Here is a 15101-nt window from a genome sequence, read left to right as displayed (position 1 = left end):
CAGAACCTGGTTCTAAGACACAAGGAAGGAATGCAAAGATAGGAAGTGCCTCTAATAAATGTCCCTCACCTAGTGAAATATGTTCTATTTATCCCTCTGTTTTTGTCTTCAGTGGCAACAAAAAGAAAGGAATCAAGTCTTCTATTGGCCGCTTGTTCGGCAAGAAGGATAAGCCCCAACCAATGACTAAAGACGGCCAAATGACTCCACCTGTAATTCCAGGTCAGCACATTCACATGGTCTTTCTGCAATGGTTTAGCTGATAAATCTTTGGGAAGGTAATGCATTGGACCTAACTGAGTTGGATTTTGAGCTATGCGTTGTTACTGAATTGCAGATTTTGAGATGAGCATTGGCGATACTATGACTCTGGGAAAACAGGCTGAGAGAGACCGCAGGATGAAAAAGAAGTATATTTTCTTTTCTATCTCATGTTTGTCACCATTAAACACATCTCCTTTCTCATCTCCACACATGCATGATTGTGATTCCATGTGTATAAACAACAAATGATATCTTTCAGAATATTGGAGAACCTGATTTTGCCTCAACATTAGTTAGTTATACCTTCATTAACAATGAGTGGTTAAACTGAACCAAATGCAAAATAGATTTAGGGGGAACACGCAAAACAGACCAACATATTCGCACAGTGTCATAGTAATGCAGAGAAAGCTGCAAGTAAACACATGAGCTATGGCAAATATTAGTGTTCAGGAGTACTACAAACACTGTTAATAAGCTTTCAATCAGACAATGAATACAGATTTCATCAAAACTTTCTGACCAATCAGACTCAAAATTTGGACAATGCAGTGCTATTAGAAATCAGATTTGGCAGAATGCAGGATTGCTTGTTTCCATTCCAGTCACTGTTCAGTCACCTTCCTAATTAACAACAAACCATATTACACTACATTATATCTACCAAAAACATGTTATTTGCTTGCAGCCCACTGGTATTTAGGATTATCAATTTGTGAAACTTGATCTAGCAATCCAAGTGGGAATCCACAATTTTAACTATCAATGGATTTTCAGAAAATGCAAAGTGAACACTCTGTAGCTACAAAACATCAGCGGGCTTTCTTTAACCCTTTAACTAACTTCTCAACCATGCGGTAGAGCTGACTTTGACAGTGAAAAAAAACCTATGAGAAAAAAATCTGTCCAGTATCCTGATTGGGATCCAACCCCCTTAACCCTTTGATGCAAAACATGGGTCAAAAGTGACCCAGCTGAGTTTTTATCTTCTATATCTTTGCAATAAATTAATTCCATCATTCAGTATTCAAGGTATTCCTCAATTAACTTGTTTTTGATCATCATACATCCTTATTTTATTTTTTCCTTTCTTACTTTTTGAATAAAATCCCTTTTTGTATCACTACCATTCTAACATGGGTCAAAAACGACCTGCATTCATTTTCCAGGTTATTTCATGTATGGCTGAGTGTTTCTATGATATACTTTTGAAATAAATTCATTTTGTCATTTACTTTTCCAAATATACAGTAAATTTCTTGTTTTTATTTAGCACAAATCATCATTTTTATTTTTCCTTTCTTAAGTTATGAACAAGCACAGCTTTTGTAATTCTACATCAAGTTTACACACATGGGTCAGAAACGACCCGCATGCATTTACTACAGCGTTCGGTGGGAACTGTGAATTGTGCTTGTGTCGGACATTTCACAGCTCAGCACAGCGCCCTTTGCCCATCTAATACATGTAAGTAATGTTTTTCAATTGTTCTAACATTACGTTAGAAAAAAATTAATTATGTTGAGGTTACCTTGAGAGTGAGTAGATTACTTGTCAGAAAGTTACAAGTAATTACTATTAGCTACCTAACTGTTGACATATTCTACTTTAGTTAGCTAATTTTATTGTAGTTGGCTTAGCTAACTACATAGTTAATAAATAAATAACTGGCCCCATTCACTGCTAAAGTAATTACTTGAAAAATTATTATTATAGTATTAAGACATGTAATTTTAAATCACACTTGGATGACCCATGTGTTTTAATATAAAAAGTATTTTTGTTCATAAAGTAGGAAAGAAAAAATTAAACTAATGATCTGTGGTAATTAAAAACAAGATATTTAAAGAATACTTGGAATATTCAATCATAAAATAAATTGATTTCAAAAGATAGAGCAAAGAAAAACTCAGTCAGCATGAAATAACCTGGAAAATGAATGCGGGTCATTTTTGACCCATGTTGTGCATTAGAAGGGGTGTGCATATGCTTTGCATCAAAGGGTTAATCAATTTGCATAAAGAGTATCTTATTGCAACACAACTGGTGGAGCAGCCATTCCTGCATTTTCCCCACGCTGACAAACAGAGCCAGTACCACAAATCTCTCCCACACATACAGTGGTGCTTGAAAGTTTGTGAACCCTTTAGAATTTTCTATATTTCTGCATAAATATGACCTAAAACATCATCAGATTTTCACACAAGTCCTAAAAGTAGATAAAGAAAATGCAGTTAAACAGATGAGACAAAAATATTATGCTTGGTCATGTATTTATTGAGGAAAATGATCCAATATTACATATCTGTGAGTGGCAAAAGTATGTGAACCTTTGCTTTCAGTATCTGGTGTGACCCCCTTGTGCAGCAATAACTGCAACTAAACGTTTCCGGTAACTATTGATCAGTCCTGCACACCGGCTTGGAGGAGTTTTAGCCCATTCCTCCATACAGAACAGCTTCAACTCTGGGATGTTGGTGGGTTTCCTCACATGAACTGCTTGCTTCAGGCCCTTCCACAACATTTCAATTGGATTAAAGTCAGGACTTGACTTGGCCATTCCAAAACATTAACTTTATTCTTCTTTAACAATTCTTTGGTAGAACGACTTGTGTGCTTAGGGTTGTTGTCTTGCTGCATGACCCACCTTCTCTTGAGATTCAGTTCATGGACAGATGTCCTGACATTTTCCTTTAGAATTCACTGATATAATTCAGAATTCATTGTTCCATCAATGATGGCAAGCCGTCCAGACCCAGATGCAGCAAAACAGGCCCAAACTATGATACTACCACCACCATGTTTCACAGATGGGATAAGGTTCTTATGCTGAAATGCAGTGTTTTCCTTTCTCCAAAGATAACACTTCTCATTTAAACCAAAAAGTTCTATTTTGGTCTCATCCGTCGACAAAACATTTTTCCAGTAGCCTTCTGGCTTGTCCACGTGATCTTTAGCAAACTGCAGATGAGCAGCAATGTTCTTTTTGGAGATCAGTGGCTTTCTCCTTGCAACCCTAGCATAAAGCGTCCTTGGGTTTTTTGAAAGGTGGTATATAAATTTAACTTATTATTATTATTATTATTATTATTATTATTATTATTATTATAACCTTGCCATACACACCATTGTTGTTCAGCATTCTCCTGATGGTGGACTCATGAACATTAACATTAGCCAATGTGAGAGAGGCCTTCAGTTGCTTAGAAGTTACCCTGGGGTCCTTTGTGACCTTGTCGACTATTACACACCTTGATCTTGGAGTGATCTTTGTTGGTCGACCACTCCTGGGGAGGGTAACAATGGTCTTGAATTTCCTCCATTTGTACACAATCTGTCTGACTGTGGATTGGTGGAGTCCAAACTCTTTAGAGATGGTTTTGTAACCTTTTCCAGCCTGATGAGCATCAACAATGCTTTTTCTGAGGTCCTCAGAAATCTCCTTTGTTCGTGCCATGATACACTTCCACAAACATGTGTTGTGAAGATCAGACTTTGATAGATCCCTGTTCTTTAAATAAAACAGGGTGCCCACTCACACCTGAATGTCATCCCATTGATTGAAAACACCTGACTCTAATTTCACTTTCAAATCAACTGCTCATCCTAGAGGTTCACATACTTTTGCCACTCACAGATATGTAATATGGGATTATTTTCCTCAATAAATAAATGACCAAGTATACTATTTTTGTCTCATTTGTTTAACTGGGTTCTCGTTGTCTACTTTTAGGACTTGTGTGAAAATGTAATGATGTTTTAGGTCATATTTATGCAGAAATATAGAAAATTCTAAAGGGTTCACAAACTTTCAAGCACCACTGTATGTCCATCCAACCATAATCATGGGAGAAACTGGAGCCAATCCCAGCTGACTTCGAGCAAGAGGTGGAGTACACCCTGGGCAGGTCTCCAATTTATCGCAGGGCTAAAACAGAGACAATCAACTATTCGCACTCACCTATGGACATTTTAGAGTAGCCAGTTAGCCTACTTCACATGTCTTTGGACTGTAGAAGGAAACCAGAGCACCCAGAAGAAACCCATGCAGACACAAAGAGAACAGGCAAACTCCATACAGAAAGGTCCCAACCGAGCATGAGGTTCAAACCCAGAACCTTCTTGCTGTGAGGCAAAAGTGCTACTGCATCACCATATGCACACTGTATGTTTAGGGTAAACATGCACTGCAGTGTATTGAGACCTCTTCATTGTTTTCATGCTTAGTGATGGACAAATTTTTACATAGCTCAGGGTACATGAAAGGGGAACACAGCTGTGGCCCCTCTTGATCTAGACAATCTCTTGACAGTCAAACAGTGCCTGATTTTAAAGTAAAAATGTCATATGATGCAGTATGTCTATATGTGTTTCAGGAAGATGTTCAGAAATATACCAATTTGTGAATAGCATCCTTTACCATAAACAGACATCTTTATAAGTTCTATAAAAAAGGGTCAAGTTATAAAAAAAACCCTGCTGCTCTAGTGCTCTATTAATAGTTTTTTTTAATTATCTATTTCAGTAAATGACAGTTAAAGTGTTAAGAATAAAATAAAGCAGGATAAAAAGACGTCCAGATGACCTGAATGTTCTGGACACCTCATAGTGCAGCTGTTTATATAGTATGTTTTTTTTTGTTGCTCCTGATTTTAGTCAGTAAGGACAAAATTATTGTGACTTATTGTAATCTATCATGTAAAAGCTTTTATTACCTTTTTATTAATGATGAGGTAAAAACCGTTGTTGGTAATGAAATCAGACTTTTGGAATCTATTGTATTACACTGACAGAAACTAAGAGTAATCCATCATTTGGTCTCTCATATGTTCAATCTAATACGTTCCAGAAATCATAAGTTATTTTCTTTCTCTGATTGTCAGGCACGAGCTTTTGGAAGATGCACGGAGGAAAGGCCTTCCGTTTGCTCAGTGGGATGGCCCGACGGTGGTCTCTTGGCTTGAGGTAGAACATCTCACGTGCACACATACTCACACCATGCAGCCGTTATGGTGATTATTATAATTACAGTAATCAAATTGAGGAGGATGACAGAAATTATGAAAACACTTCACTGCTCTGTGATGATGATGATGATGATGATGATGATGATGGCATTGAAAAAATATTATTCTGTCCTTCTCACAGCTGTGGGTTGGCATGCCAGCATGGTATGTCGCGGCTTGCCGTGCCAATGTGAAGAGCGGTGCCATCATGTCTGCGTTATCCGATACAGAGATCCAGAGGGAAATTGGCATCAGCAACCCACTGCACAGGCTCAAGCTCAGACTGGCCATCCAGGAAATGGTGTCACTCACTAGTCCCTCAGCTCCACTCACCTCACGCACCGTAAGAGCTACACCCTTAACTCACAGATAAAACAACACCACAAGACCCACTCTGTATTACACATCGCAACTAAGAAAATCATCATGTCTACTAATTTTTTATCAGATAAAGAGTGTATTGGCAATATTCTCACACTCTAACATGCAAACCTGTAATAAATTATTTACTTTTACATAATGTGGTTGACACTTTTATCTCAAGCAATTTACAACTGAGCAGATGAAGGTTAATCGTCTTGCTCAAGGACCCAGCAGTGGCAGCTTGACAGCACTGGGATTTGAACTCTTGACCTTCTGATGCTTTAACCACTGAAAGCAGTAACCACTGAGCTACTATTGCTTTATGATGTGTGTTAGTGATAATCTTCTACTCACACACAAACTGTATCTCACTACACTATGTCACATCAGTATACCATGTGACATTGCGCTATCAACATTGGGACCTGAGGTGTGTATTTGTGACAATGCACACATGCTATTTGCAATAAATGGAAACGCATTTGCGATTGGCAATGGAGACCCTTCAAATGCTTCAGCAAGTCTATGGCAATGAAGCAATGAGCTAGGCGAGGTGTTTTGAATGGCATTCACAGAAAAATAAAAAACAGAAAAATAAAGCATCACATATGGGTGTGGCAGAAATGTATTTGTTATTTTTGTGACCAGTAGTGTGGGGGAAAAAAAACTAGTGAAGTGCAGTGTCATTGTAAAAAAGGAGTGTGGTTAGACATGTCAATTCATAATCAACTCCATTCTGTTCTTAAAAAAATTCAAGCAAAGCAAAGGAAAAAGAACCATGTGGATCAGCGCTGTGACATTCTTGCTATGACATATGATTAGATTACGTTAATCAGTCAGGGTTATTAACAAAGTAGTCTGTTGTATTCAAACAAGAACATCCATAAAACCCAGCGATAAGAAAAAGGACTTTTAAAGAATTTTAAGCATGTTGACCTTATTACTGAGCTATGAGTGGGTCCCAATAGGCCATAATATTAACATAATTTTGGACTAAAGTAGATTCATATATACCAGTGCTCTGGCAAAATATCGACTCTTAGAATAGAAATTGTCCGACCCCTGCTGCTCCACCCACGTGTGTTTATTTCTGGTTGTGAAAATAGCAAATGGACAAAACTGGCTTACACCAAGCAAAGGCAGCAATATGTTTTATTCCTGGAACACACTAAAATATTTATACAATCCGATCTGATCTGAATGTTACATGTGAGAGACCCAGAGATACTGTATGATTGATTATAAGATTTTTATAAGATTATAAGACTTTGCTCTGGATTGTCTTTCACAACCCGCTGCATCAAACCTTCAGTAATCCCACCACACTAAAAGATTTAGCCTAAACAAAGCCCCACATACTTTAAGTTTATGCTTCCAAAATCGAGCTCCAATCAATCATCTTGATTTTCAGAAGGTGGGATCTTGGAGCATTTCTCATGAACAGGCATGATTTCAGACCAGACATGAAGGACAGCAGTACAGTTCAGTTATCACTGGTTATCTGTCTTCCACTCATGACATCTTGTTATTGAATATTTTTTTAATTGAACACATCATTGGTAAATTATATTTGGGGTGGCCATGATTGGACTGCAAGTAGAGTGGATGTCAAGATTTTACACATTATAGAAATCTGCCCAATTATCATCTAGTGTGGTCCAGTAATTATATCACTGTGTTATGCTTTACACCTGTACAAAAATAGTGCTTAATCTCGAATTAAACTGCTCATTTATGGTACTGTTCCTCATATATTAGCAGTTTCACACAACTTGGCATTTTCTCTCCCAGTTGTCAATTTAAATAAATTAATTAATACATAAATTTATAATAATAATAATAATAATAATAATTATTATTATTATTATTATTAATAATAATAATAATAATAATAATAACCAGAGGTACTCTGCCAATGGCACAGTGGTATCCCATTTCCACACCTGAGGCCTTGGGACAAAGGTCAAGGTCACAGAACTGAGAGAAATGAGGCCACTTATCTAGAATCTGATGATAGAAGGAAAAGGATATAATACTTCCATGGTTCATAATATTAACTAAATTCCTATCTTTCACCAAATTCTTGACACAGGCCAGTGAAAAATATGCAGATCAGTGATCAGACTTGTCAAGTTCACTCCAGGGTAAAACCAATGTTCCCAAATGAAAGCCCATATATGACTTCTTATTCATGGTTAATAGTAACTATGGCCTTATCTTGCTCCGTTTTTAAGATATAGACCTTTGAAAATATCTCATCTCATCTCATCTCATTATCTCTAGCCGCTTTATCCTGTTCTACAGGATCATAGGCAAGCTGGAGCCTATCCCAGCTGACTACGGGCGAAAGGCGGGGTACACCCTGGACAAGTCACCAGGTCATCACTGGGCTGACACATAGACACAGACAACCATTCACACTCACATTCACACCTATGGTCAATTTAGAGTCACCAGTTAACCTAACCTGCATGTCTTTGGACTGTGGGGGAAACCGGAGCACCCGGAGGAAACCCACGCGGACACGGGGAGAACATGCAAACTCTGCACAGAAAGGCCCTCGCCGGCCACGGGGCTCGAACCTTCTTGCTGTGAGGCGACAGCGCTAACCACTACACCACCGTGCCGCCCCATTGAAAATATGTGACCTAATATTGACCTAGGTCAAAGGTCAATAGGTCAAAACTATAAATATTCATTAAAGCATGTTTTGCTATTGCAAAGGACCAAGGCTAGCTCAAAGACCATGAAAAATAGACAAAACTCTGACTTTTTTTCTATAGAGTTGCCTAATCGACAAGTTCAAGGTCACATAGCTCAGGGTCAAATCGCTTAACCGATGCAGATTATTTTGAAGACCCCCCCCCAAATAGGTTCTCCATACAACTTTTGGTGAAAATTCGTGAAAAAATGAGAGAGGAGTAGCAATTTAACGCATTAGTGACCTTTGACCTAATTCTAGCAAAGAGTCAAGGTCAGAGGTCAAATGAGTGCAAAAAAGTGTTGTTATACGGGCCATGGAAGATGGCATGAAAGAATTTTGTCTAGCTTGTCCTGGTACTGTACCAGGTGGTCCCATTCATAGCCATTTCTGAAAATTTTATGATGTTATAAAATTACATCATGTGATGTCATGTATGATATGGAGATCACAGATGGTCACTACCTGTATGAACACCAAGTTTCATCCAGATATCTTGAAAACTGAGCGAGAAATGACCCCTGTCTAACTACTACTATGATGTGTAGACTAAATCTAAGCAATTTCAAGATCCCATTTCCACTGAAGTGGAAATGTAAAAAAAAAAAATAAAATAATAATAATAATAATAATAATAATGCAAAGTCAATTTTAATTTGCAAGCAACAAACTAGTGAAAATAGATGTTGGGCTTATGTTCCGTACAGCATGGATTCCCATCTTGCACCCAGTGTCCCCAGATCCAATACAAGCTAGGATGAATACCCAGAATGAATGGATGAACAAATGAATGAATTAATAATCTATTTTTATACATAGAACCTGCCACACTTTCTCTTCTCACTTTGACCAGTGATTCTCTCTCCCTCTGTGTGTGTGTGTGTGTGTGTGTTCTTTTCTGTACAGTCCTCCGGAAATGTCTGGGTGACTCACGAGGAGATGGAGAACATGGCAACCTCCACCAAAGCAGTTAGTCCATCTGGGTTGCACCTCTGCCCCTGCAGTGTCAAGCATATGCTACATTTCCTTTTCTCCCTACCATCCATTTAACACCACCCCTAAACCCCCAAACCTGCAACAACACTGCCTTTATATATCCTTCAGGCTGGTTTTTCAGACAAAGGTTAAGTCTGATAATAACCTGAGAATCAGCTGCAGTTTAGAATTAGTTCCCTTTAAAATAGCACTTAATCTGGATCTGAAAACCAGCCATTTGTGTTTAAGAGTGTAGTGTAGTTTTGTGTTTATTAGTGCTGTGTGCACGGTGAAACAATTCACCTAATTATCCATGAATCAATGTGGAAATTGAATCTCTAGTTCAGATCTTTTACGTTCATTTTTAATGAGCTAGCTCATGTTCAACAAAGTTAATAAAATTCAACTTGAATTCAACATGTAGGAATAAAACACGACTGGAGATGCTGTTATCGTAAAATAATCAATGGTGGTGCGAGGCATTACCACCCCTAAAATTATTTTCCAATAACGGAACTTCCCCATTTGATTGATCTTATTATATACCATGGCAGGTTTTTTTTTCCTGTGTTGATATTTTCTTTGTTAAAGAATGACACATTATACTTTGTATTCATTTATAGTCATGTTTATTGTTGTGGAATGTCCACAAGACAAGTTCATTCCTGTTATCCATTAAATTATAACAGATCTAAACAATAGTTCCCTCACCAGCTTTTGTATCTCTAGATGTTAATAAAAGAAAACAAAACAAAAATCCCAGCTTGGCATACTGCTGAGAAACTGAAAATCCTAATGTCCTAAGTCTTTCCTGAAAACTTCAAGAAACAGCTTTACCTGACACAAGAGATGACTTATTTAAAAAAATACAAATAAAAAATAATAAAATATGAATGTCTCTATATAGAAAACTATGAAGGCATATTAGGGCCATTGTAAGTTAAAAAAAAAAAAAAAAGCTGGTATCCCAAGGGAAAAAAACCCCAGAATTTCTGAGAATAAAGTCATACAATTATGAGAAAAAACTCAGATATTCTCTGAGATTATACTCATAAATTTGTGAGGAAAAAACCCCTCAGAAACGCCAAGATTAAAAAGTCACAAATTTACGAGAAAAAACCTCCCATGCCCTGGCTGCAGTGCATTCTGCAGAATTTGTTGGAGAAAATCTCTTTGACCTTTACTGATTTTTTTTTAACCTACAATGGGCCTAATATGCCATCGTAGAAAACAGAAAGCATTACCTAGTTCAAAGATTCAACACATTTTTAGTATCAGGTTATGGTGAATGTCTGCCATAAAAATCTCTAACTATAGTTGTAACTAACTGTAGTATAAATATGCAGGTGATGATAAAAAATTGCGCGCTCTGACTGGTCGAGAAGTTCAGACTATTTCTCGATAATCACCTCGAGGGACTTGGCAAAATGGTGGCCAATTGCTTTGTCACCGTAAGTGAGGAAGAATTACAAATTATGAAAGAAAATACTGTTCCTAAAAGCACTAAAGATGCAACGAAGTTTGGTCTAAAACTATTCAAAGGTAAGGTGGAATTGTGATTTATTTTATCAATTTCAAAACAAAGTATTTAAAATCATATACATAAATGTATAAATCTATAACTATATAATTGGAAGTTGTTAATATATCATTGTCATAATGGGTTTGGGATTTTTGGTGATGGTATTACTTTGAGTAATTCACTAATTTTATATTCCTTTAATATTATATTTCTAATAATTTATTTAAAATTATAAACTCTAATGAATACATATTTTATGAATTATATTTAATACTTAGGACAGAACATTACATTTACTCAGCTTGTAGTGTTCTATTCAGATAATTTTTTTTGTAATTATATATTTATTTACTCTTTCATTTAATACAGTTAGGTCCATAAATATTTGGACAGAGACAACATTTTTCTAATTTTAGCTCTGTACATTACCACAGTGAATTTTGAACAAAACAATTCAGATGCAGTTGAAGTTCAGACTTTCAGCTTTAATTCAGTGGGTTGAACAAAATGATTGCATAAAAATGTGAGGAACTAAAGCATTTTTTAAACACAATCCCTTCATTTCAGGGGCTCAAAAGTAATTGGACAAATTAAATCATTGTAAATAAAATGTTCATTTCTAATACTTGGTTGAAAACCCTTTGTTGGCAATGACTGCCTGAAGTCTTGAACTCATGGACATCACCAAACGCTGTGTTTCCTCCTTTTTAATGCTCTGCCAGGCCTTTACTTCAGCGGTTTTCAGTTGCTGTTTGTTTGTGGGCCTTTCTGTCTGAAGTTTAGTCTTTAACAAGTGAAATGCATGCTCAATTGGGTTGAGATCAGGTGACTGACTTGGCCATTCAAGAATATTCCACTACTTTGCTTTAATAAACTCCTGGGTTGCTTTGGCTTTATGTTTTGGGTCATTGTCTATCTGTATTATGAAACGCCGACCAATCAGTTTGGCTGCATTTGGCTGGATTTGAGCACACAGTATGTCTCTGAATACCTCAGAATTCATCCGGCTGCTTCTGTCCTGTGTCACATCATCAATAAATACTAATGACCCAGTGCCACTGGCAGCCATGCATGCCCAAGCCATCACACTGCCTCTGCCGTGTTTTACAGATGATGTGGTATGCTTTGGATCATGAGCTGTACCATGCCTTCGCCATACTTTTTTCTTTCCATCATTCTGGTAGAGGTTGATCTTGGTTTCATCTGTCCAAAGAATGTTCTTGCAGAACTGTGTTGGCTTTTTTAGATGTTTTTTAGCAAAGTCCAATCTAGCCTTTTTATTCTTGAGGCTTATGAGTGGCTTGCACCGTGCAGTGAACCCTCTGTATTTACTTTCATGCAGTCTTCTCTTTATGGTAGATTTGGATATTGATAAGCCTCCCTCCTGGAGAGTGTTATTCACTTGGTTGGCTGTTGTGAAGGGGTTTCTCTTCACCATGGAAATTATTCTGTGATCATCCACCACTGTTGTTGTCTGTGAGCGTCCAGGTCTTTTTGCATTGATGAGTTCACCAGTGCTTTCTTTCTTTCTCAGGATGTACCAAACTGTAGATTTTGCCACTTCTAATATTGTAACAATTTCTCGGATGGGTTTTTTCTGTTTTCGCAGCTTAAGGATGGCTTGTTTCACCTGCATGGAGAGCTCCTTTGACTGCATGTTTTCTTCACAGCAAAATCTTCCAAATGCAAGCACCACACCTCAAATAAACTCCAGGCCTTTTATCTGCTTAATTGAGAATGACATAACGAAGGAATTTCCCACACCTGCCCATGAAATAGCCTTTGAGTCAATTGTCCAATTACTTTTGGTCCCTTTAAAAACAGGGTGGCACATGTTAAGGAGCTGAAACTCCTAAACCCTTCATCCAATTTTAATTTGGATACCCTCAAATGAAAGCTGAAAGTCTGGACTTTATGTCCATGTCCATTATATAACTATAACTTGAATATGTTTCAGTAAACAGGTAAAAAAACAAAATTTGTGTCAGTGTCCAAATATATATGGACCTAACTGTAAAGGGCAAAATAAACCCCAAACTACGCTGCAATAAATTGCAAACACATGCACTTTTACTACTATGCATAGTTGTTTATGAATAGTAGAATACATTTATCTAACAGTAATAATGTTGAGTGTCATTAACTTTTTATCATTAATAGTAACAAGAACAGAACCTTAAAGGTCCCATTGCATGGTGGTTTGTTGATGCTTTAAACGGGCTCGTGGAGGCTTCCGGATGTTATATCTGCAGCCTTTCTCGAAATGAACCCTCGGCACGTAAATATAGCCTCCTGGGAGAAAGCCCCATTTCAGCGCTTTTCCCAGTGCGTCGTTTTGCTAATGAGAAGCAGGAGGCGGGGAAGGGTAGAGGGTGGGGGCGGGCCATGGGGGGAGGGGGAGGGGCTTGACCAAGCTGCGCACACACATACTCGCTGCTATCAGCGCCTGTAGCCACGCTGCTAAGACAAAACCCCGTTCTCCCTCGGACTCCTTTCGTAAACTCAACGTGACACAGAGAACAGAGAGTGAGAGTGTTCGGAGTGGTAGTTTACAAACGTATAATACCCTAGGCTTGAACATGCACTCCATAACCAAAGAGGATAGAAGAAGCAACTACAGCAACATAGCACTTATCCAACAGAAGACATGCATTGCGGAGCAATAGTCAAACATAAGCTCATAAATTACAGTCAATTTCCAGATTAAACTCAGTTTAACAGAGCATGCTGCATGCTCTTTAGTTTTGTAGCGCAGATTACCTGGCTAACTGCAGGAAGCGGTTAGCTGCACAGCTAACGTAGCCATTGCTAGGCTAACGCACCGATTTTAAAACACGGCAAAACGACCAATTATACACTTACTTGTTCGGTGTTTGTTGCTGATGCGGCAGGGATGCTTGGTACGGACCCAGGCTTCAGTGACAGTTGATGTGCAAAACCTGCCCTGTACTGTCCCAAGTTGTGGAAACATTCCTCAGGAAAATGCTTCCGACAAACGTACACCATCTTAGGTAGACTCGACAGCGTATTATTGAAGTAAATAAAATTAAGCCACTGCGTCTTCAGGGGCTCTCCTGTCGGCAGTAAAAACAGACTCTTTTCTGTGTTGTCACATCCATGTACAGCGCAATTTCCATGTTTCGCTCGCTTAGGTGGTGCCATGTTGTTGTGTCCTCTATGGTCTCCTCACTACAACTGGGCAGGGCAATCCATACAGTGGGTGCGAATCCAGAGGGGGGGCGTGGGGATCATCTCCCTTGCTGACATAGTAAAGGGAAGAGCTTATCAACGCGCCGTTTTGACGCGCCATTCTCAAATGTTGGGCATAGTTTGGTTTACACATTATGGAATTTCTAGCCACTGGGGTGACTTAAGAAGGTCAGAGGAACTCATTTTAACGTTAAAAAACCTCAGAAAGTGAAAATTTCATGCCATGGGACCTTTAATAGTAACACCAGACCTGACTGGGGCCTACAGCCCCTGGACCCCGGCTTTCTCACTTCTTTTTTCATTTTGCGGTTGACAGTTATGTATTTTATGTGAGTCGGCATAGATAAGTGACCCAGGTTTGCGCTGTGCCTTTATTACATTTGTATGCTGCTTTTGAAGTTTGAAATTTAATTTTTAACAATTTAATTTTTTTTTAAATAATTACCTGTGTATTCATACTAAAACAATTATCCTCCTCAGACTCAGTGAATATCAGTGAATAATAACCTCAACTTCATCTCAGTTATTATTCACCAATATTAACTTCGCTTTTGGCATTAAATAGAAACGATACTGTATTAGAATGAGTGTGCACTGAGTATGTGATTTACTTTGTGGTCACAAATACTGTCAGGGTTACTGTTATAGAAAATGAATCAACACATTCTGACCTATCAGAATCAAATCTTCATGTCGTAACAGTGTAATGAGTTCTAATACAAAGGTCCAAATTGAATACTCACACACATCAGCAGCATGCAGTCAGCTTTTAGTGTTGTCTTTTAAACCCTGAGGATAATGCTAAATGTCATCTGTTCATGTGGCTTGTCTTGTAAATTGTTGTTTGCTACTGGCATTGCACCCTTCCTGTCCTTCACATCACTGTACTAATTAAGCTCTGCTTGAAAATGGACTGACTCGCTCTCTGCTGTGCATTAACATGCTGTCACTCTGGGATTTGGCTGACAGGAGAACGAGGAAGGGAGCTGGGCACAGGTGAGACAGAGATGGAAGTGTATCTCCTCCGGACTGATGCCATAGCAAATCATTAGCTATGAAT

The 15101-nt window shown here is 38.1% G+C and overlaps 1 protein-coding gene across 1 annotated transcript in view; it reads left to right on the top strand.

The window, feature by feature from the left end:
• The window catches only part of ppfia4 (PTPRF interacting protein alpha 4), a 381591-nt gene that overhangs the window by 349479 nt on the left and 17011 nt on the right, over positions 1–15101 (top strand). The window contains exons 18-23 of the mRNA XM_060910159.1: positions 113–222; positions 338–410; positions 5148–5229; positions 5413–5613; positions 9241–9303; positions 15011–15037. Of these exons, the coding sequence (XP_060766142.1) occupies positions 113–222; positions 338–410; positions 5148–5229; positions 5413–5613; positions 9241–9303; positions 15011–15037 (556 nt within the window). The remainder of the gene's footprint in view (positions 1–112; positions 223–337; positions 411–5147; positions 5230–5412; positions 5614–9240; positions 9304–15010; positions 15038–15101) is intronic.

This window comes from Neoarius graeffei, chromosome 26 (assembly GCF_027579695.1).
Source record: "Neoarius graeffei isolate fNeoGra1 chromosome 26, fNeoGra1.pri, whole genome shotgun sequence".
NCBI classification, from domain to species: domain Eukaryota; kingdom Metazoa; phylum Chordata; class Actinopteri; order Siluriformes; family Ariidae; genus Neoarius; species Neoarius graeffei.
The sequence above is the reverse complement of the archived record's forward strand: the minus strand, read 5'-3'. Positions and strand labels throughout refer to the sequence as shown.